Consider the following 23,091-nt stretch of genomic DNA (forward strand, 5'->3'; position numbering starts at 1 on the left):
CCCAGATAAGGCTTTATGTGTCATATAGCTATAGTGAGGTCGGTAGAGAGGAGCAGAGAGCCAAGGAAAAGTGTGAACACACAAGTAGAGTGGATGGGATGATAGTTACTGCCCAACGCCATAAAAAAGGCCAAAGTTGAAGATATAGGGGCCAAAATTACAGATTAGGTAGGTCTAAACAAACCTTGGAGTAGCCTCAGATGATAGGTTTAGCAGTGAACCCAATGGTTTCGGGAGAATACCCATAATCCCTTTGAAGCCCTCTCTCCGGGTCCTGAGTACCACCTTAGCAGCTCAGGGAACTTGAGCCCGTACCCTGCAATTATTAGCTAAATCCCTCAAAGCAACAGGATCTCTGATTCCTCATTAGGAACGTGCATTTGGATTTACTAAACTGAGTGCGGCTTTTAATTCATGAGCTGTTGAATCCATAAAGTCTGATGTTCTGAACTCCAGATGTTCCATGTTCAGGCTGTGCCATCGGTCTTTGGTGCATTTTATCTGGCGCGCAGACGTTTGGGAAGACAGATAGGTCTAGAGAAGGGCTGTCCCCAGCACTTGCCAAACATCTGATGGGTGGGAATTGTCACATCTCCTCTGATGTCAGCTCCACTTCAGGGTGGGAATGTGTGTCTTTCTGCCTTCTCCCCCCTGCTGCCGTATGGCTCCCATGTCGCTCTCTTGCCCTTGGAGCAGAAGGGAACCTTTAGCCTGTTGGGAGCATGTCAGGGGTGGGGTGGGAGAGGGGGTCAAGGAAGCAGTGTTGGAGTGAGTTTAGTGGAGCAGGAGAGGTGGCCCGCACGCCCACTTAGATCTTGGTTTAGGTGGTCCATTGTCTCAGCCGGGCTTCAGTCTCCACCATCTGCCTGGAAGGAAAGATGTACAGGAGTGTTTGCATGTGATGGCCTTGTACAGATTATCTCAGTTAGCCTGTCGTTCAGGTTTCTTAGACCATCCTCGGATGGCCGAAACCCTGAGCGTCTTGACGCAGGCCCTTCTGAAGTCACCGAGAAGGGGTGGGGTGACGAAGGAACAGAGCGCCTCAAGTTTAACCTGTTGGCACCTACTGCAGCCGGGCCCAGCGCTGGTCTGCTCGGGACTTCAGCCTTCACGTTCAGCAACGTTGCCTCTAGTTCCCTGTGAATGGGGTGACAGGACCCGGGGTATTCTCAGTGACACACCCTAAGCTAGTTCAATGACAAGGAGAAAAATGGTACTATTTGGGTTCTTTTCTGCCTCCTTAGTGTTGGTTTTCTAAGAACAGGGAGGGGAGCTGGTGGTAGGAACTGGCAGGCGTGAGTAAGAAGCTGAAACGACTCCTCAGGGGATCTCTGTGAAGCCCTGAATTTCGTGCCTTTGGGAGATGCCAGCTTCGCACTCCTTCTAGGAGGCTGTCAGGTTGGACTGGATCCAGGAGACACAGTTGCTGGCTACTGGTCGCCCGTGGATGCTGGAGGCCGTTAGGGGAAACAGACAATGCAGTGGGGCGGCAGGGGGGGGCCGGCCACAGGGCTCACTGCTGGGTACCCCCTCCTTCTTCCCTGGCTCAGCTCTGTTCGTCTTCATTTTGGTGTCTGTCACAGGCTGATGTGGCCGCTGCTGATCTTTAGTCAGCCTCTTGGAGGATTGAGAATCTAAGTAACGCGCTTAACTATATTATACACCTGAAACTAATACAACACTGTATGTTAACTATACTGGAATTAAGATAAAATAAAAACTTAGAGGAAAAAGGGTTTTTTCCCTATAAAAGAAAAGAGTAAGTATCACAGGAAGGATTGGAATTGATGAGCACTCCAACGTCAGGTTAGAGCAGAAGATGACCTTTCCAGAAAAGAGAGAGACCTTCAGAAGAGGAGGCAGAGATCTTCATGAAACAGGAGACACAATCTGTGAATTTCAGCTCCTAGCCTGTTTATGCTAGCTCCCAAGAAGTGAGGAGGGAACTTCCCTACAGAAAAGCTCTTTTATAGAGCCCTGAGATGTGTGTAATATACAGATCTGATAGGACTCTTGTTCCAGGAACCCTAGCGTTAACCTCCATCTACTGTTTAGTCTTCCCTTGACATCCCCACCTTCCTTGGACCTCTGTAGACAAAGACCTTAATTGCCTTGGGCCGGGCTGAGCAGCGGTTCCATTTGTGACCAGGCCTTCTCAGCGGTGGCTGTGTTTTAGCAGTAGGCAAGCAAACTTCTTTACTTGGCTAAAGAGATCCTTTAGGCTAAGAAGAAACTATGCAAGCAGCAAAGGAGCCTGTTCAAAGGAGGCAGCATTCTTGGTGACCTCATCTTCCTCCCAGCTCTGGTCCAGTTGGAGCTGTGCATACAGGGCAGACTTCCAGTTCCTCCTGTCTGGGACTAACAGTGGCAGATATAAATAGACCAAGACTTTGTCTGTAGCCATTGTTCTCTAAGTGCCCATTGTTTCTGGATGCAAAGTGACTGTAGGGCTCTCTCCAAGCGCACTCTCTCATTCTTCTTCCTGCCCTTCCTTCTCTCTCTAACTCCCTTCCTCCCACCCCCTCCCTCTCTGGGTCTCTTTCTCTATCTCTGTCCTGCACAAATCTGAATCCAAGCTCCATTTTCCTCTGCTGCCTTTCCACTTGCCTCACACTTAGGGAGAACTGGCCTCACGTTGGACGTATCATCTGAATCTTTGGGCTTCGTATTTTTATTCCATTGAAGCTTTTGTCTAAGTCTTTCCATGGTATATTTGTGGTCAAGTTGAGGCTACATGGGTCCAACCATGGTAAAATCAGGAGGATTTGTAACTGGTTGAGCTACTGTACCCAAAACGGTCTTGATGAATGCGTGTCAGAATGATGTGTGGTCTCTGCTGTTACGAGGCTCAGGACTTGGTCATTGCCTTTTCAACATTTTTATCAGGGGTTCATATCAGAGAAGGATACAGAAAACATACTTACTAAATTGCATATGGTGCAAAGCTAATGGGAAGGGGACAGCTTCGTGATGCAAAAAAAGATCTCTGCACCAGGAAACAGGGATCAAAACAAATGAAGTTAAGTTCAATATGGATAAATGTGAAGCCTTCCACTGAGGTTAATAAGATTCAGTCAACGGGTCGGGAACTGGCTCAGCTTCAGTGTACTTTGAGTGGCTTTTGTCGTGTAGCTGTTGGAAAACTCAGTGCTGGTCTGTACCCACAGAAGTGAGCGGTGTAGGGGAAGGGGGATGGTCTCATTTCCTTCTGAGGAGCACGGTGTTCGCCTGGGAATGTTCCTGATGCCTTTGAGGAACGTGGGCATGCCGGAATGCTTCTGGGTGGGGGGTGGACAGAACCAGCCCGTCATGAATGCTTGAAGGCACCATCAGGGAATTTAAAAACCTGGCTAGAAGTGGTGACAAAGGGATGTTAAAGCAGTCAGGAAACTGATAGGTGAAGAAAGATGAAACTTGTATGCATGGTTTCAACCCACAGAAGGAGGGACAAAGCCCTCCTTCTCAGAGGAGAAGTTCTCCTCCTAGAACTCATTAGAGGGCAGATTTGAACTCAGTGCATGTAATCGTTAAGAAATCATGATTGCAGTCCATAAAGAAAATTGAGTGGGTCAAAAGGGACGGAGCAACTGAATGTCTTAGCAAGTCAGGTGGCATCCTACAGAACCGCCAGGGCCCTTCTGGGAAGCATGGTGTTGTTTGTTTGGATCTCAGGTCCGATCTTACCTCTGATTGTCATTACTCGTTCACACATCGTCTTTTGTCCATCTGGGGACCTTGGGCTACATATGTAGAGTGTATCACGTCCCTGGCTGTGGGCTGCCCTGTTGAGAATATTTGTCCCTGTACTGGGAAAATGGACTTATGTATTCTTTTTCATTGTGGTTTCCCTGGGTTGAAAGCAGACTGTTGCACTGTGTGAATGTGTATGAGTATGCTTTTTCCTTCTCTGTCCAGATTTATTTATTAAAAGAAAAACACATCTGCATAAAAAAGCCTTAGAACACAGGAAGAATGTCCACTTTGTTTTTCTTTCTGTAGCACCAAGACATGTGGGGTTTCAGCTTCCTCCAAGGGGTTTTTGAAGACTGGCTTTCATCTCAGACAAGGCTTTTTCCCATTGGAAAAAACGGTCCTTTTTTGGTTTAGAAATGTATTTATATAATGTATAAATAAATAAGAAAGTCGAGAGAGAATTTCCTTTCAAAATTTATGGAAAAATGCTGCTTTCTGAACATCATTAATTGGAAGGTGCTGGCTCTTCCCAGTCCTCTTCCACTCTGCGCTCTGGCCTTTACTCTGGTTTAAGATTTCCCGGTATCTCCTTGCTCTGCGCCCTCTTTCTTTCCCTCTCTCCTTCTCTGCCATCTGCCTTCCCTTCCAGCTCTTCCCCTCCCACTCCTCTGCCAGCTCCTCCCTGTCTGCCCATCCCCCCCAGCTCCCTCCTCCCCCACCCAGGCCTGTGGACCCTGCCGCCCACCCGCGCCCCTCTTCCTTCTGCCTCTCCCGGGCTAGCCTTCAGCGACTAGAGCCCTCGCTGCAAGAGGCCTGTCTCTGTGTTTGTTTCCTGCGTGGGAGGGAGAGGCAGGCCTTGAGAAAACAGTTCAAAAGTGCAGAAAAACTTTACCTCTTCCAGCCTAAATAAACGGGCTCCACTCCATTTGTTTGCCCAGATTTTTCCTTTGCCCGTGGAGAAAACTCCTCATCTTCCACCTTGGCCAGCCTCGCCTTCCTGGTGATCCTCATAAGCGCCCCCCCACCCGCTCCCGCCATGCCTGTCTTGCCCCCCAGATCAAGGGTCAGGTGGGCCCTGAGCTGAGCGTGTTAGAGTAGAATGTGCAGTGAGACCCCTCAGCTCTGTTGATGTGACTGCTCTTTACAGAGGGTCTCAGGGATTGAGGTGCTTTCCTTCTCCGGGAGGAATGTTCTCTATAATGAAAACGATGGGGGGAAACGGAAAGAAATGTCCTAGTGTTCAGCATTTCCGCCAGCCCGGCTTTACCTCTGCGAATAGGTCTGGGTACAAAACACCTGGCTTTGGTATCTGAGGATCTGGGTTTGTGTGCTGCTCGGACCACTGCACTGGCCTGACCATCTTAGCAAAGTCACTCAAGTGACCTCTGCGAGCCTCAGTGTCCTCACCTATGTGATGGAGATAATGCCAAAACCTGGTCGTTTTCAGGATCATGTTAGAATATGGGGGAAAAGGTTCTGTAAAATGTGAGATTCTGTTCTGATTAACAGTCCTTAAAAATCAAGGGCGGGAGGCAAGTGAAGTGAAAATAAATTACTCAGCCCCCAATTAACCAGCATCTCCAGGGCCGCAGGGAGGGAGGCATCAAAGGCCCACGTGTGAAGTTGAAGACGAGGAAGCTGGGATTATAGCAAGATGGACCATGTCACATATTTTCCTGAGTCTTCTTGAGTGGGGTGATCCTGGGCCACGTTGGCACCAAATGCCTTATGGTCCCGTCATGAGGATTTTAGCTGACGGCAGGGCCGGAGTTTGGCCTCGCTTAGAGGTGTGACAGAAGAGCCCACAGGAGATCTGGGACCATCTGCAAAGCTTTGGGGCTGAAAGGGGCCAATTCAGGCTTTCCTCCTGAGTAATATGGAAACGGGGCTCTGCGTTTTTCTCTGTATTTTTCATGACAAAGAAGTCACACCATTCTGGGAGATTCAGGACTTGTAAAATGTATGTTGTGGTGGGAGTCAAGTGTAATCATCTGCATAGCAAATGAGATGAAGCATGAGACATAGGCAGTAAATGGCTTGAAAGGATCATGTCAGAACTTTTGATTATTTAAAATACTCTGTTGCGCTGTCCCTTTTTATGCAGGGATCCGAATCTCCACAATTAAAACATTCTTTTATTATTTATTTATTTATTTTTTAAAAGAGGTTAAGCGCTTTTATTTTTTTTTTAAGATTTTATTTTTATTTATTTGACAGAGAGAGAGAGATCACAAGTAGGCAGAGAGGCAGACAGAGAGAGCAGGGGGAGCAGGCTCCCCCACTTAGCAGAGAGCCCGATGTGGGCTCGATCCCAGGACCCTGGGATCATGACCTGAGCCGAAGGCAGAGGCTTAACCCACTGAGCCACCCATTTTAAATCGTGAGAGTGTCTTTCATTGAAGGGTACGTGAATGACGAGGATAAAATGCAGCTTGGGTTTGGCAAGTTTCAAACACCTGGAAAAGGGTTTTGAGCCCCAAATTACAATTTTGTTTTGTGCCATATTGACTCTGAAATGGCACTCTTAGGGCCTTTTGGAAACCAAAAGTCTTAGGTGCGCTGGATCCTGGAGCTGTGAGGTGTTGTCCTGGGAAGGCACATTTGAGATGATAATTGCTGCGAAACAGGTTTCCCCCTTAGCAGACTGAAGGGTGCAGAATAGGTCAGAAATTAGTCTGTTCCGTTAAAGCAAAGAGCCAGATTGCGGAGATGTCAATTTCCATTGACATCTCAGAATCGGATTTTTGTGTTCATTTTTTCTTATTTTCTCAGTCGCTTCCTTGTACCTGGGAAAATTGCCAGATTCCTTCTCCTTGCTGTCTCTCAAAGCATTAGGAAGTAAAATTGTGTATTTTTTCTTGTAGTCTTGATATTTTACAAGATGCTTTTTAGTTCTGTCCAAGTCACTGGTTACTTACTGAGTACCTCCTAGTAATGAAAATGATGGGGGGAATGGAAAGAAATGTCCCAGTAAGGTGGGGAGAGAATCCCGGATAACGAAAGAATGCTCCGTCTCGTTGCTCTTGGAGACCTGTCCTCGTGCACCTTCTCTTGCCAGGGCTGCTAGAAAAAACAGAGAACCGAGGAGTCATTCCAGCGAGGCACACTCATTCAAATATTTCCTCTTTCAGGCCATGTGCCCAATGTGTAGGGTAGGAGAGTTGAACTACTCTTAAGTAGAGAGCAAGAAAATTTAGCTGCAGGACCCAGGGGGCAGTTCTGTTTTCTGGCTCCGATTCTGGAACGGAAGAGCCTCTCTGGGTTTCCCTGAACACCTGGAATTAATTTGGATTTTGCTCTGACTTCGAAACATTTGCTGAGGTGGAGGATGGTGGAGGGCGTAGGAAAGAAATAAATCCAGTGATTAAAAATAGCTTTGCATGTCAGGTGCCTGAACGGATTTGGGAACATGCCTGCAATCCCTTTTGTCTGGCAGGTCTGAACTCCGGCGCTGCCGAATTACAACCGCTTTCATTTGTTTTTCCTGCTCCCCTACCATGTAATGGTCAAGGGCTCATTGGAACCATGTGTGAGCCTGGTGAGTCACCAAATCCTCAGGACTTCAGTGGTAATAATGTGTTAAAACTCCTTGTGGGGGATGGGGCAGGGGTGGATGGAGGGAAGAAGGGAGAGCATGGAAGTCACTTCCTACAGATGTTCAGATGTTCAGAAGCCCTCTCCGAAGACTTTCCCAGGCCCGGCTGCGGGACCCGGGGCCGGTTTCCCAGTGTGGTGGGGAGCATGCTTTGCCTTCCCCGAGGCCCACCTCTCTTGTCCCGTGGTGGCTTCTGACCGAGAAGGGGCACCCACGTCGGAGGTGGCCCTGGGGTACCCAAGCCCTGTGTACTCCCTGGTGGCAGTGTGCGTGGGCAGCAGGGCCGAGAGGCTGTAACTGGACACTGGCTTGCTTTTTGGTCAGCCTGGTTGTTGGAGGGTGAATTGGGGATTTTTCTGTGCCGCTTTTTTCTCCTGTCCTTGGACTGTTTTTGTTTTTTTTTAATCGTCGGGCAACTTGTAGGAGACTGGGTATGAAGAGGAGGGCGGAAGCCTGGTTGTAGGTTTTCCTAACTGATAGGAGTCTGTTTCAGAGCTCCTGGTGTCCCCTTATGTGGGACAGCAATGGACTGTTGGGTAGAGATGGGTGGTTTCAGAAGGGGCGCCAAAGCCCTTCCTTGTTCCCTGCTTGGCAGAGCACCACCTTGCCTGTCCCTCATCACTCTGTCCCATCATTAGGTCTGTGAAAACAGAGCTGAGGGGCCGGGGAGGGACATTTATTTCCTTTCTTTGCGGTAACCTCAGCCCAGAGGCTTTGTGGATTAGACCATTGCCCTCCGCTGGAAAGCCTGCCTGCCAAGTTTCTAGGGCCTTTCACAGGATTTAGAATCAGAAGTGTGGGAGAAAGAGGACCCTGACAGGTCTCTTGATCCCTAGTTCCAATCCACCATCCACGAATGAGAGAGAGAAGAGCAGAGACGGGATTTGAGATTCCCTGTCACAACTGTAATGAGATATTAGTGTCTTCACAGGGGAAGCCCTCTTAGAGACCAGTTACAGCTTTCCAGGGACAGTCAACTCTGGGGTCAGAGTTTTTTCTATTTCTATGTTTCTATTTCTATTGATCTAAAGGAGTAAAGATGCCTTCTTTCCCACACTGGGACTTTCTAGGCAGCTTGGCACTGCCCCTTGGATTCTCGCCAGCATCCCCAGCCTTTTCTTGCATGCTCCTAGCTACAGTTATAAGGTCATGCGACATGAACCGTTAGGAAGAATGATCCCCAGGCTCTCTGCTTGTAGGACAGGGGAATCCAAGACACTGGCTTTCCATCCTGATTTGAGCTGAGCTCCTCTTTCTCTGATCCAACTTCCTCACTTTCCAGATCATGGCAGTGTTGCTTTCAGACAAGCTCTGTGGTTCAGATGTGCTGATAAACAAAATGTAGACCTAGCTGTAAGCACCGTGGAAGGTAATCTGAAGCCTTATTTTCCTTTTCCATGAGTTTATCTGTCTCTTGTCAGCTTTCCTATTATGATCCTCCTTTATCTAGAGAATGTCTGCCTGACAATAAAATGTTTGTGGGTGAAATGACATGTGGTCTGGGATTAGCTTTATAGTTCTTCAGTGTGTAGGGGAAGGAGATGAATTAGGAACCAGTAGTGTTGATAGATTTCGAATACGATTTCATTGTACTCTTCCCTCCACTTTGGTGGATGTTTGAAAATTGCGATAAGGGAAATTAAAAATGCTATTCAACATTAACCTAGAACCTATTAATAGACTTCTTTTTAGCAAGGCACTGATTAAGTGATTTGTCCAGTGTGATTATATTAGTGGCAACACTGAGATAAGAGCCCATGGATTTTGACCAACAAGCCAAGGCAAGCCCCGTGCATGCCCCACTATGTCTTTTTCCCTTGTCTTCAGAATTCTCTTTCCAGCTGGGACTATTGTTCTCTTTCCTCCTGGGATGGACCAGAAGGCTTCTTCTTGGTTTCTTTTCATTTTAAGAAATGTGTTTCAGTAAGACTTTATGTAACTAATTAACCTTATATTATGCACACAATTGCCCATCAAGGTGACTCAGGGGTGAACACAGACAGGGAAGGAAGCCAGGTTGTCATTTAACCTGTGTCACTTTGTATGGAAGGAAGGAAGCGTCGCTACCCATAGTCTCGAGAAAGGGCAAGATTACAGTCGATTCTGTAAATGGCTTAATTATGTCTTTATGGAGCTAGCGCCATAATTCTGGATTTGTTCAGTCCAGGAAAGGTTTTAAGTTTTTAATTATTTCCTCAAATGTATCTAACTTTCCAACTAACAAGTAAAATTCCCATTTTCTCTCTCTGAGTTGTTCAAATTTTAGTTTCCTTGGATCTCCGACCTAATCCGATTTGCTGCAGCAGTGGGATGGAGTAGGAAGAGCTTGAGTTTGAGAATTGAAAGACTGGGGTCCACCCTTGCTGGGCCCTCACAGCCCTGTGATTTTACACGGAGCTCTTGATCTCTCAGAGCTCTGTTTCCTCAACTGTAAAATGGGGATCCAGTAGTACCTCCCAAGGACCCTTGGAAATTTCATGTGTGATATCATGAAATAGTATTCATGAAGGGTCTTAGTGGACTGTGAACTGTTTTTCAGATGTCAGACATATTATCCATTGTTGGTGTTTCTTGCATGCTGCTCTTGATGGGAACAGTAACCCCCCCAACCTGACTCCCCCCCACACACATAGTATCATCGTGGTAACCTGCTAGGGTTTGGCCAGTTAGATGGTTGTGCAGACTGGAATAATGCACCTGGCATTTCTAGTTCTTAGCTTTGTTTCTCATCACCTAACCCTCAGATTCAAATCCTAGATGCTCTGCTTTATTGTGTAGTTTGAGGAAAGTGAGGAGAGAGACATCTTAGGTCAGTAAGGCGCTGTCCTGACTTCTCCCGGGACAAACATCACTTCTGGCATAGATTCTATGTAACATGGTTGATATGAGCCATTTGGTTCCAAACAACTGAACAGAATGGCACGAAAAGTCACGTGAAAACATCCCGGACAGGTTCTTGGACGTTGAACAGCCCTTACCCTTGACTTACATATAACTGAATTGAAACCGTTGTTCTGCATTTGACTTAAAACATCCTTGGGGTTACGTATAAACTTTTGTTCAGGGTCAGGCCACAATGCAAAATGAGCAGATGTTTCCATGCATTCAGAATGGCCCTGGTTCGTTATGCTCCTACTAATTCAGGGAGTGCTCCCTGCTTGTTTCCGACTCGATACTGTGTAGTCTTGCTAAGATGAGAGTTTGGGACTGTTACTCATTCACTGGCTTCTGTACAACTCTTTTCTCTGAAACTTAGGGTGATTCTTATAAATACTAACTCACATTTAAGGTCCTGAGGGATAATCGCTGGGTAGGAAATCCGATATGCTCGTAAATGTTTTCAGTTTCCCATGTGTTGTGTTTAGAGTCTCTACTGTATTGGGGTAATATATCTTCAGGACAGGTTCTCAGCATTTTGAGACAAATGTGTTATTTGAATTTAAGATACTGCAATTACAAATATTAACACAAAGGCAATTTTAGTACTTGTCCGTGAAATACAGTCAGTGAATTTCCAGGATGGGAGGGGTTGATTAATTTCTACGTGCCATCCCTCAAATTAGAAATATTTGGTACCTGATACAAAAATATTATAACAGACCATGAGCTAAAATGTGGCAGGAATAACAGAGAGGCCTGTTTGGGCTAAACTAGGTCGGATTCTCCACCTGTTTAATGATTTTGTTATTGTTGTCAATCAGTGTAATTAACAGAACTGCTGTGATTACAAACTAGCACCATAGGTGGAATTTTTGCGTTCATATTTTCTATCAAGACAACTTAATCTTTTAGATTAATGTCTGCTTCCAAATATGATTATTCATCATCATTTAAACGCAGTGCCCAGGCTACTACTGATAAAGCCAATCCTGGCTAATTGTTCACTCACTTAGAGAGGGGAGGGTTTGCATTTTTTTAAAACCAATGCTCCCCACTGTTTAACAAGGGAGAAAAGCTCTTACTTTTCCTGTCTGAATCCTTTGTGTCCAAGGGCAATAACATGCCTTCTCCTGAGCTCATGGAGCCCAAATGCAGGTGTCCCAAGTGTGCGGAGTTGGCCTTCGCCAGCCAGCTGGTCTGTGAGGCTGTGAGCACTTTTCCAAGAGATCCAGCAGCCAGGGGCAGAGCTGATGGGCATGGCGCAGCTGCAGCTGACAGCATGGGGACCAGGCTTTTGGAGATGGCATTGAGGTAGACAGGCAAAAGTATTCCAGCTGCTTCTCTTGGAGAGAGCGAGTGAGAGCCTGGAAGGGCTGGTTCCCTAACAGGAAGCAGGAACCTGCATGGAGTGTTGTCAGGCCAGCGGTCCTGTCCAGACCATACTGTCAAAGTGTGCGGGGTTATAGAAAGCAGACTACAGGAAACCTCTTTCTCAGGCTTTCTGCTGTCATCCTTGGCCTTCACATCCCCTTGGCATCTTCCATGTAGGAGATGCCTGGGGCCTCCTAGCCAATCTCATCCTTCAGTTCCAGCCTCTAGCACAACCATTGTGCCTTTGGCCCGGCCTGTATTTTCCACATGTGTTGTCCTGGCCAATTTCCGCCATCAGTAAAGTTCTTTTCATCGAATCATAAATCAGTGGCGGGAACAAACACACACAACAAAACCCACACAGTTCAAGTTCATGCATTTGTGTTGGACAAGAGTGAAGGGAAGGGAAGTTGATTCAAATTTGGAAAACAGTGAATTTACTAAACATTTGTTGATTGACTCTGTGTTCTGCCCTGTGCTAGGAGGCCAGGATGCTTTCAAAAGGAATGTTTTTGGGTGAAATAAAAAGTCCCTCTCTCTGAGGTGACACCGACTTCTACTCTAAGTGGAGACGTTTCTGGACCTGGCCCTTGGCTGTTCTTGGGTGTGTAGAGTGGGGACAAAGGGGCAGTATTGATGTCTTTCTTGGTGACTCATTTGATGATTACTCCATTGTTTGAAGGGCTAGATGTTATGTAATCAAAATTTTATCCCCTCCCCCCATTTTCCCCTCTTAACAATCTGGGATTTTCCATCATTTTGTCAACCTTCCTGGAGGCATGTTGATTTTTCCACTAGATTACTAGATTTTTTTGGGCTTGGCCCAGGGCAGCCCAAGCTCTCCCCTCCCTAGAACTTCAAATCCACCCTTGGTGGCAGGGCCTGGGGAGCAGCTGCTCTGAGCCCTTCTGTGCTTTTAGGGGAGAGCTGGACTGCAAGCTGTTTCCTGAAGGCATCACTCAAAGCAAACCAGAGAAAAAGTGCTCGCTCTTCTCTCTTGCAATGCAGTTTCCGTTCATTTTGACGTTTGGAGGCAATTTATTTGCTCCTTTTTTCAGAGATCACCAGTCATCATCTTTTCCCTTCTGTGTTTCCATTTAATTCAGCCAGTACACATACGTATGTCCAGGGAATTTTTTTAACTGGTCAGGGGGCAGGGATGGCTGGTTGAGAAACACCTATGGCAGCATTGCCCGGAACCCAGCCATTGTATAAGTCAGTTTCATATGATACCTTCAAGACCCAGGGTGAGGAAGAGGGCTTCTGGAAATTACTACAGCAAAGTGTACCACTGCCCTAAGATCACACCATGGCTAGTAGGAATTCTCAGGGGTTTTGTTGTGTTTTTTTGTTTTTCTTTTTTTTTGCCCATGAGCTTTTTGTGGGAACTTGTACTTGAGGTGAATACTGGGGAATTTTAACCTGAGCCATATTTATGTATCTTTGCTTTGAACATAGTCTGTGATTACAAGAGGGATTGGATGTAGAGATAAAAATAGAGATGGATGTCGCAAAGGATGACATGTTCATGGACGGGCAGACTTTGATCCTTCACTGTTCCTCGCCACCTTCAGTGTAGCTATTACCTCGCATATGCACTTCAACTTTGTCCTCTTACGCTACCTGTATCACCGTCTCCCTTTCACCACAGCTACTGTAAGAACTTTTTATCAAGTGTTCCCACGTCTATTCCTAATTATCCGCTCAACCGTTCTTTACCAAATAGCTAAGGTGATCTTCTCCCTCTCTCTTTTTCCATTTTTATATTATGATAAAATATACCTGCCATAAATTCAGCACCTGTACCCTTTTTAAGTGTACAGGTCGGTGGTGTTATGTACATTTATAGTGTTATACAACCGTCAACACCATCCATCTCCAGAACTTTTTCCATCTTGTAAAACTGAAACTTTGTTCCCATTAAATAACAACTCCCCGTTCCCTTTCTCCCTCCAGGCTCTGGCAGCTACATTCCCCTTTCTGTCTCCATGAATTTGATTATTTGAAGGACCTCATGTAATCTGTCTTTTGGAGATTGGCTTGTCTCACCTAGCATAATGTGAAGGTTCATCCATGTCATAGTCCATGTCAGAATGCCCTTCTTTAAGGCTGAATACTACCGCCTTGTATGTATATACTACTTTGCTTATCCATTCATCGGTTGATGGACACTTGGGCTGTCTCCACATTTTAGCTGTCGTGAACAATGCTGCAGTGAACAGAGGTCTACAAATCTATCTCTAGGACCCTGCGTCAGCTCTTTGAGGTATATCGAGAGCTCCTAACACTCCTAACACTCAACAACAAAAGCCCAACAACTCTATTAAAAATCCTTGAATAGACATTTCTGCAGAGAAGATACAAAAATGGCCAATAAGCACATGGAAAGATGCTAACGTTCATTAGTCATTAGGGAAATTCAAATCAGAACTACAGCGTGGTACCACTTCATGTCCATTAGGGTGCCTTAAAAAAGCCTATGCTTACCTTGCCACCTCCTCTCAATCAACTGTCCTGGTTCCTCTGCTCCAACTGCATTGATCTTTTTGATACGAAAATGGGCCACATTTCCCCTCCTCCCCCATTTCATAAAGTTCCTCTGTACTCCTCCCATTTTCTAGGACCATGGTCCTCTAATTGGGTGGTCATCAGGAGCCCCTGGACTGTGTGTTAAAAGCACAGATTTCTGGGCTCCCCCTACCCCTTCCCAGAGGTTCTGATTCAGGAGGTCTGGAGTAGAGCTGAGAATTTGAATTTTTAACAGTTTCCTGGTGATGATGATGATGATGCAGCTGGTCTGGGGACCACACCTGGGGAATACTGGTCTAGAGTATTTTTTCTTTTTTTTTTTTTCTTTTTTTTTTTAAAGTTTTGTTTTTTCATTTATTTGACACAGAGAGAGAGAGAGAGCACAAGTAGGCAGAGAGGCAGGCAGAGAGAGAGAGGAGGAAGCAGACTTCCTGCTGAGCAGAGAGCCCGATGTGGGGCTCGATCCCAGGACCCTGAGATCATGACCTGAGCCGAAGGCAGAGGCTTAACCCACTGAGCCACCCAGGCGCCCCTAGAGTATTTTTTCTTTTTTAAACAAGTATGCATGTTTTAGATCTCAGGTCAAGCATCCAGACTTCCAGGAATTCTTGTTCTATGTTAACCTCTTATCTTCTGCGTTTCCTATGAAGCCTGTATTGATGTGTTTGAATGTCTAATTGTATAACTAGTTTTATAATGCCTGAGTCCCCTGCCAGCCGCTGATATCCAGCTCCATGAGGGCAGAGATCATTTCTGTCTTGCTCACTGCTTGCTTCCCTAATTCCTTGCACACAGCGAGTGCTCAGTGATGATGCATTGAATGAATGAATGTTGTCATTTCCTTTTCATGGAAGTAGGTAGCGACATTCATTCTCTCAGTGAATGGGAAGGTTGAGCAGGGGCTATGACTGAATTAGTAAAGCTCTGCAGAAAGAGTAAGCATTTATTTATTTATTTATTTTGGGGTCAAGGATGTAGAACATTCTAGTCAAATGTCAGTTTTGGGTTGTTTTTTTTTTTTTTAGGGGCCTAGCACACTGTGGAAAGCCCCCCAAATTTTACCTGCCCTGGTGAGGACGTTAGTACAGTTATTTCTCAGATTGCCTTCTTCAAGCCATTCATGCCCTGTTGTCTTTTATGGGTGGTTTAACTACCTAGTAGTTTTTTAAAACTGAGGTACAATTAGCTTATATTAGTTTGAGGTATACGATATAATGATTTGATATTTGTATCTGTTGCTTGATGATGACTACAGTGTCTAGTCTTTATCACCTGTGTTGTTTTATTATTCATCTATTTTTTTTCTTTACAGATATGGAATGTGCTGATGTCCCACTCTTGACTCCAAGCAGCAAAGAAATGATGTCTCAAGCATTGAAAGCTACTTTCAGTGGTTTCTCTAAAGAACAGCAACGCCTGGGAATTCCCAAAGGTGTGTTTTGTTGATGGGAGAAGAGAGGGATGGGATCAGACTTTTGGGTGAGTTTAGTTATCTCAGCTGTAGTGTGAGATAGACATTATGACTAACCACTTCCGTCAGCCCCTGGAGATGGTGGCAGACGTCTCCTAGAACAGTCGTAGACCCATGCCAGTGCTTCCCCATCTCCCAGGTTTTGACACTGCCATCTTGGTCTTGGACAGTGGTTCCCAAAGTTGTTTGCACATGAGATTCAGAACTTCAAGAAATCCCACAGCTCAGGCCATGTCCCAGGCCCATGAAGTTGAAATTCCTGGTAATTCCAGAGCACAGCTGAGCTTGGAAAACAGTCTTAGAGTAATTCTGGGCCATCATTGGATGAATTTAGTGAGCTACATTTCTTGGAATTTAACTGATTGCTCTTCTCTTTTCCATGTGCTTTGGTGAAATGTGTTTATGCATAGGTGTTCTCCTCTGAAAGGGTTTATTCAGGGATGTAAGGGGACTGGAGTTGTCAGAAAGGACAAATGACTGGAGAACACTTAAGCCTCCAGCAGGCAACATTTCCTGAGCAACTGAGAGCCGAGAGAACACCTTCCTCTCGAGTGAGAGTGACGCGTCAGTTGCTTCCAGCCCAGTCACACCCGCCTCTTAGACAGAGTCTGTGAATGCACTTCCAAACCTTTTCTCATGTATACACTACTTTATCACAGACCTCGGTTGACAGCAATGCCCAACATCCTATTAGCATCACAAAGCAGAATCAAGTGAATGTTGACCTTGGGTTTCCTAGCATCTCATAAAGTTGTCTGCTAGATTGAAGGGGGTGGGGTGGGGCTGGGCAGCAGGTGCATTGGGAGCCCCGCAGCCGGCCTTCCCGCCGTCCTCGGAGTTCTGAGAGCGCCACGCTGGTTTGGTCATGCTCAACCCCAGCCCCGCGGGAAGAGCACATCTTGTCTGTTCTCTGATGCTGCTCCACGCTTGCGGGGTGTCTGGTATGATGAAATCAGGTGCCTGATAATGCTGTTATGACTAAGGACTATTTGAATGGCTTACTATTACTAGTTTGCTATGATTATGACTAGCCATCGTTAGCGAGGATAAAAATGATTAATTCTAACGTCTCAGGTCAATCATGACAGCGAAAAGCAGGGATAGGAGGGAGCAGTCTCCAGAACGCACTTGACTTTGTTCTTATTGCTATGAAAGATGTCATTCTGTTTCTCAGTCCTGGGCTTTTAAAAAAAAAAAAAAGCCTCATGAAAGTAAGGCTGTGAGAGAGGAGATTCATAGTCTCTGTCTGAATATAGAGGTGTGGGGGGCTACTCCTGTCTTACTTTTTGGCTGATGGGCGTGATCTCCGAGCTTGCAGGCTAGGGATGTTGAGTGTGTGCAGTGGGGGAAGGTTATGGAGAGTGCCCCATGACATGCCTTTATAGGCTGGCGCTTCCTAAACCTGTGAATCAGAGAACAGATCCTTCGGTATCCTCCCTGAGGCCTGGGCACGAGGGAAAGCCTGACCTGCTGGATCTTCATTCGATCTCTTTCCTCAGACCCCCGGCAGTGGACAGAAACCCATGTTCGGGACTGGGTGATGTGGGCCGTGAATGAGTTCAGCCTGAAAGGTGTGGACTTCCAGAAGTTCTGTATGAATGGAGCAGCCCTCTGTGCACTCGGGAAGGACTGCTTTCTCGAGCTGGCCCCAGACTTCGTTGGGGACATCTTGTGGGAACATCTCGAGATCCTGCAGAAAGGTAAAGGTGTGGGGAGGGAGTGAGGAGGAAGCCGTGTGGGGTTGCTGTTGTGGTGGGTGGGGGAGGATACCCGAGGGTGGGACATCCTTGCCAGTACCTGTGGGTGTCCTATCACGGCGTATACTGTCTCTGGAGACACGCCCAGCTGGCATGCAGCAGGTGCTCAATAAATGGAGCAGGTGCTCAATAAATGTCAGTTTTTTTCTTTTATGTATCGGAGGTTCAGATATTAATGTTTTGCAAGATGGCACTCCCGAGGCATTTCGATAGCCGGAATTCTGATTCTAGTCCTTACCTTGGACTCATGGGCTATTCGAGCAGGGTCAGCAGCCAGCTCCCAAGACAGATTGTTGGTTGTATTTTTTTTCCTGGCCCCTTAATACACAGTCCCTTGATCCATGGCAGTGTGATACCTGTCCACCCCACTAGAGAGCTTAGCTTCTCAGAGCTGCTTACTAAGACTGGCTTCTTGGCCCCCTGCCTGGGAGGGAGGGGAGGGATTGGCACGCTGTGGGCTACCTTTCTCATCGGGAGCACAAATGGGGGGTTAGGTCGGGACACCGTGTTGCAACCTTGTAATGACATGGCCTCCCCTACCAGCCTCTTCCAACCTTTTTGGACCAAGTGACTCATGTACCACAGTCCTGGCTGAGTATAGAAACAGCAGCAGGCGGCAAACTTGGGTGTTTTTGCACTTATTTTTCTGAATTTCTTCTTAAAATAAATTGCAGTTACCAGCAGTCAGCGGTGCCCTCCAGCTGACTGTAAGCCTAGAAGCCCGTTGCCCTCTCTGACCCAGGCCCACCCTTTCCCTGTGGTCACCAGCTCCAACCCTTGGCGCAGATGCCACGGCGGGGGTGGGGGGGGGCAGGGAGCAAAGCTCCGGATTAGCACTTTTCTTCCATATAATACCTTCCTTTGTGTAAGGATATTTTCCACTCCGCAATGCTCAGGAGAGCCCCAAATTAGATTCCTCTGGGCCCAGAAGTGTTATCTTTCTTCCTTCTCTTCAGCATCTGCGCTGGAAAATAAATAAATAAACACAGTCCAGAACTAGGTGAATCTTGCTGCGGCTGCCTCCGCTGGGGACTGCGGGGCCCAGGCTTCCCGAAGGCCCGAGGCCGTGTCCACGTTAACTGCTCCAACACCCACTCCTATGGGTTGACACGAGTGACCTGTTTATAGAGGGAAAAGACAGGGCAGGCTCCTAACAGATCTGATGTAACCGTTGGTGTATAAACACAACGGTGGATTCTACCAGACCGTGTAACCCAAATATATCCCGGTAATACGCACTTTCCCTGTATTTGTCTCCGTGGAGCGACCAGGTGTGCCAGAGTCCCTGTGATCACAGTCATGACTAATAACTGTAGAACAGGTCCTGTTTCCCGAGTGCTTTCCCATCCGTTTTCTCATTGGATTCTCAAAACAGCCCCGTGAAATAAGAGGGCCGGGTCCTGTTGGTGTCCTCATCTGTAAAATGGGGGCAGATTAGGTGGTTTCCTCAAGATCGCTCATTTCCTTAAACTTGGTCTTTTTTATTTAATTTCCTGCCCTGCATTCTTTGTATAATAATATGGACTCACAGGGGAGCGTCTGGGCCCCCAAGATGGGTGTGGCCTACCTTCCTGCGAAGGACCAGTTTCGGAGAATGTAGGCCGATCAGGAAGTCATTGAGACTATTGGAGGACAAAACGTCCTATCATCCCACCTATTTGCTACTGGGAGAGGTGGTAGGAACCATCTCTCCTTAGACCCTTGAAGAGCCCAGCTCGAGGTGTGTGTGGAGGCTACAGCTTTTGTTCTGTAATTAAACCAGAACAACACAGCCCCAGAGCATAGCTGTTTGGGGTGGGGTGGAGGGCCAAAGGGACGGGGATGTTTCAATCTGATAAGTGGCTAAAGCAGAGTTTAATCATTTTATCTCCACTGGGAACTGTTTTCTCTGTACAGGCATAAACTTGTTTTCCCAGCAGCCTCTGCTCCCAACAAGCTATCAGATATCAGAGGAAAACCCCAAGCCAATACTCCTTCTGGGTGTCTGAGTCTTACAGGGAAATAGAACCAGAGCATTCCATGCAATGTTTGGGGTCACACCACTGGATTCCAGGGTAATGAGAGGATCCCCCAGCTCACCTCAGCTCACCTACATTCCGTGCTCATGCCAAGGGGAGCTGGCACCTGGTTGCCAACAGCAGTTGGTGGTAACGGTTCTCTGTCTTCGCGCGAGCCCCACAGTATCCATCCACCCAATGGTCACCTTACCAGTATCCCGTTCTTCTCTGAGCCTGGGGGTGATGGAAACACACACACACACACACACACACACACACACACACAAAAAACACAAAAACCAGACATCTGTTAGAAGTGGAGGCCCTGAAGTATAACCACCTAAAGATGATGATATATTTCCAAAAAAAGTTTTGGAACCGATTGGTTCGAGCATTCGGGACCGATTCGGGTAAATTCCCAAGACATCTTGAAGCCTCTCATGGTAACGTGGAGCAAGCATGCATCAGAATGAGGGTGGGATGCCTTCCCAAGCCTTAGAGATTACTCACTGGTGCTGCTTCCAAGATATTAAATCCCATTTTGCAGCTACTGAAATAATCGACTTAGCCATACTTTTGTGATCTCATCTCTAGACAAGGCCCCAGTCAGGGTAGACTCAGACACCAGCTCAGTTAATGAACATGCCGATTTCTTGGAGGAGGGACTGAGATCATTGTAGTCCTTGCGTCCAAGGTCCTTTTAGGCCAAACATTACTTGTCTGTTGACCTCTCTGTTTGGTTCCCTGCCCTGTCTGTTACAGAGGATGTGAAACCATATCAAGTGAATGGAGTCAACCCTACCTATCCAGAGTCCCGCTATACCTCGGATTACTTCATTAGTAAGTTCGTCTTCCGCTCTTCTCTCATTTTGCTTGCTATAGTGGGAACCTAGGAAAGGATTCCTGTCCCAGATGACCTCAGGCTCCTTCATGGTAATTCTATGGGAAATAACATTTTCTTCAATGTGGCCGCTGTTATTTATTTTTCTGTTCCCCCGAGGCACGAGGCTTCAACCTCTTTACATGTTGGTATTTTTATTAACCTGCCAACTCCTCTACACACCAGGATGTCTCCCGATACCTTCAGCATGAAAGTCATGTAGAGGGACTGCAACTTGGCCCCTGAACTTTGGTCTTACTTGATCCTGCGTACCATGGTGGCCATCAGAGGTTGGGGTTAGGGATTTGGTTGTGGCCCGGGATTTGGTTGTGGCCCCTGTTCTTTCCCCTTTTGCTAGTAGATACGACAGCATTTCCTCTGATCCTTCCCCAAGAGTGTGCCGTGTGGCTTTAGATTCTGTTACGGAAGGTAAAGCCTTCTCCCTTGTAGTAGACGACACCTAACCTTACGGAGAGGGGGGCCAGAAGAAGAGGATCAGGGTAGGGCTGTTCTTATCTGATGGCCTTGCTTTTGAAGGGAGTCTTGAGCAGGTTTGTTTTCCTTTTACCTTTTTATTTTATTTTGATTTTTATTCTAATAGCAGCAATGATATTAAGTATTGAGATGGCGAGAGCAAGACGGGTTGGCCGGCATTTTACGCACATACTCTTTGCTTTTCTTCACAGTGCTCTGAGGGAGATTGCAATCATCCCTATTTTAGAGATGTGTAAATTAAGCCAGAAAAGGGAAGTCTCTTGTTAACTAGTTGAGCAAGCTGAAACACCCAGACCCTTCTGACCTAAAGTATGCTCCTTTCCTTCTCTAAGGTAGTCAGCTTGTTTTCGTCTTGTGGGACTGCTGTGAATGGCAAAGACCTGCCTGTTGTAGGTCCAAATTGGCCCTCTCTCCAACGGCACATGTTCTCTGTTTCCAGGTTATGGTATCGAGCATGCTCAGTGCGTTCCTCCCTCAGAGTTCTCAGAGCCTAGCTTCATCACAGAGTCCTACCAGACCCTCCATCCCATCAGCTCGGAGGAGCTCCTCTCCCTCAAGTATGAGAACGACTACCCCTCAGTCATTCTCCGGGACCCTCTGCAGACAGACACCTTGCAGACTGACTACTTTGCCATCAAGCAAGAAGTTGTAACCCCAGACAACATGTGCATGGGGAGGACCAGTCGTGGTAGGTCAGATTTCTTCTCTAGAAGCTCTTGGGTTTTCAAGATGTAACTGACTTCGTGAGTTTTACAGGTCCCGTTATTTTTTTCTTTGCTATTGGCCCTGTACATTCCTGAGTTTCAGCCTTTCCATTAGAATGTCTAGCTATTAAGAGCTTTTCAACATGAAAGTTTGGCCCAGTCCACCATGATGACAAAGACCGTGTGTCCATGGTAGATTTGGTGTGATGACCAATCCCATTTCTCATTTGGGTAAAATATTTCATTAAGTGATAACTCTAGTGGAAGGTGGTTGTTTTTTAAGGTGTGATTTATCTTCTTTGAGAGCATTTTGCTTAGGGAAGACATAATCTGATAAGAATGGTTCAGGTGACCCTTCTAGAAAGCCCTTAGCTTCCCATGTAGCCTAGCGATCCTCCCAGAGTCGTCCTGTGTCAGACTGCATACCCGGGCATGTTATCTGAATGACCTCTGCATCTCAGCCTGGGCTCTCCAAGCCTCCTGTGACTTCTCTGGTTTGGGAAGATACAAGATGGTTAACCAACGGTTTATTTGGAACCAGTCATCAGCACTGTGGTGAAAGTGTGTATTTAGCTAAAGGACCAGGGAAAGAGGTGGCCAGAGGCTTCCAAAAGAAGGTATTCTTGTTGACATGACTATTATGATAATGATAAAATATTCACTGACAGTGAAGTAAATGTTTCAAAATAGAGCTGACTGACTTTGTAAAAAAAAAGAAAAGAAAAGAAAAAAGAAAAAGGTTAAGTACACCTGAATTTAAGATCAGGACACGAGTGCTCAGAGACGCAGCCTGCCTCCTCAGGTGCCCGGATAGCTTTGTGTCTGAGGGAAGTTCAGTCCTCCGTAAGGAGGGATTTGTTCATCGAGGAAGAACTAGCTCATTTCTAGAGAGTTGAAAAAAAAAATGACTTTTCCAGTGGATAAAGGAGAAAACACTACGGACAGGGAGAGAACAGGAAAAGCTCATCCAAGTGGTGATCTGAGGCTTTTGGTCACGGGAGTCAGGCTTGGCTGGCCTCGTAGGGATTTCTGCTCAGGGTTGACCCTGCTCTCCTCCTCTGAGTCTCTCAGAGTGGAGCCCAAAGACATCTTTACTTTGAAGAATCACCCAGCAGCCACCAGGTACCATAAATGTCGTCGTTGTCTTCTTCGAGCGTCAGTCTCATGCTTCCTCCCAGCACGCCCTAGGAAGAGTGGCAGGCCCTGCAGAGGGAAAGTCCCTAGCAAAATCTGAACCTGCAGTCTTCCTTCAGGGCCCCAGGGTGTTTGTGTGTCAGACCGAAGGGGATGGGTGGAACCAGTTTTGCCTTCCCCTTTCTGACTCTTTTTTCTTATTTTTGGATGTACGTCTATTTAAATACATACACACATGTGTGTGTACCTTTTTTTTTTTTTTCCTTCAGGCAGGTCAAAGAAACAAAGCTACTTTCTTTCTCCCGGGGCTTTCTGTGCATGTATGTGATGAGGCTGGGGCTGAGGGTTGGGCCCAGCCATGGTGTCACTCGGGGAGCTCTGCCGTCACCTTGTTTCTAAATTGTGCCTGGCTTTGCTTTTCTGTGATCGTCCCTTCTCTCTCTCCTTCTCTCCGTCCTGGGTTTGGGGCTCCACCATCCTTCCAACCCCGTGTCAGTTTCTGGGGACCAGATAGTGACCCGTACGAAGAGGCAGGAGGTGTTTCTCTTTGACCCCGTTCCCCCTCCCTCACAGCAAACCGACCAT

General features: G+C 46.7%; 1 protein-coding gene across 2 annotated transcripts in view; it reads left to right on the forward strand.

Annotated features, from left to right (window-relative positions):
* The window catches only part of ETS1 (ETS proto-oncogene 1, transcription factor), a 126,125-nt gene that overhangs the window by 80,144 nt on the left and 22,890 nt on the right, over window positions 1-23,091 (forward strand). For both annotated transcript variants that reach the window (XM_080815506.1, XM_080815507.1), the window contains 4 exons: window positions 15,381-15,500; window positions 17,039-17,239; window positions 20,056-20,133; window positions 21,108-21,356. In XM_080815506.1, the coding sequence (XP_080671632.1) occupies window positions 15,381-15,500; window positions 17,039-17,239; window positions 20,056-20,133; window positions 21,108-21,356 (648 nt within the window). The remainder of the gene's footprint in view (window positions 1-15,380; window positions 15,501-17,038; window positions 17,240-20,055; window positions 20,134-21,107; window positions 21,357-23,091) is intronic.

Source organism: Martes martes (assembly GCF_963455335.1).
Source record: "Martes martes genome assembly, chromosome: 10".
In the NCBI taxonomy this organism is placed as follows: Eukaryota; Metazoa; Chordata; class Mammalia; order Carnivora; family Mustelidae; genus Martes; species Martes martes.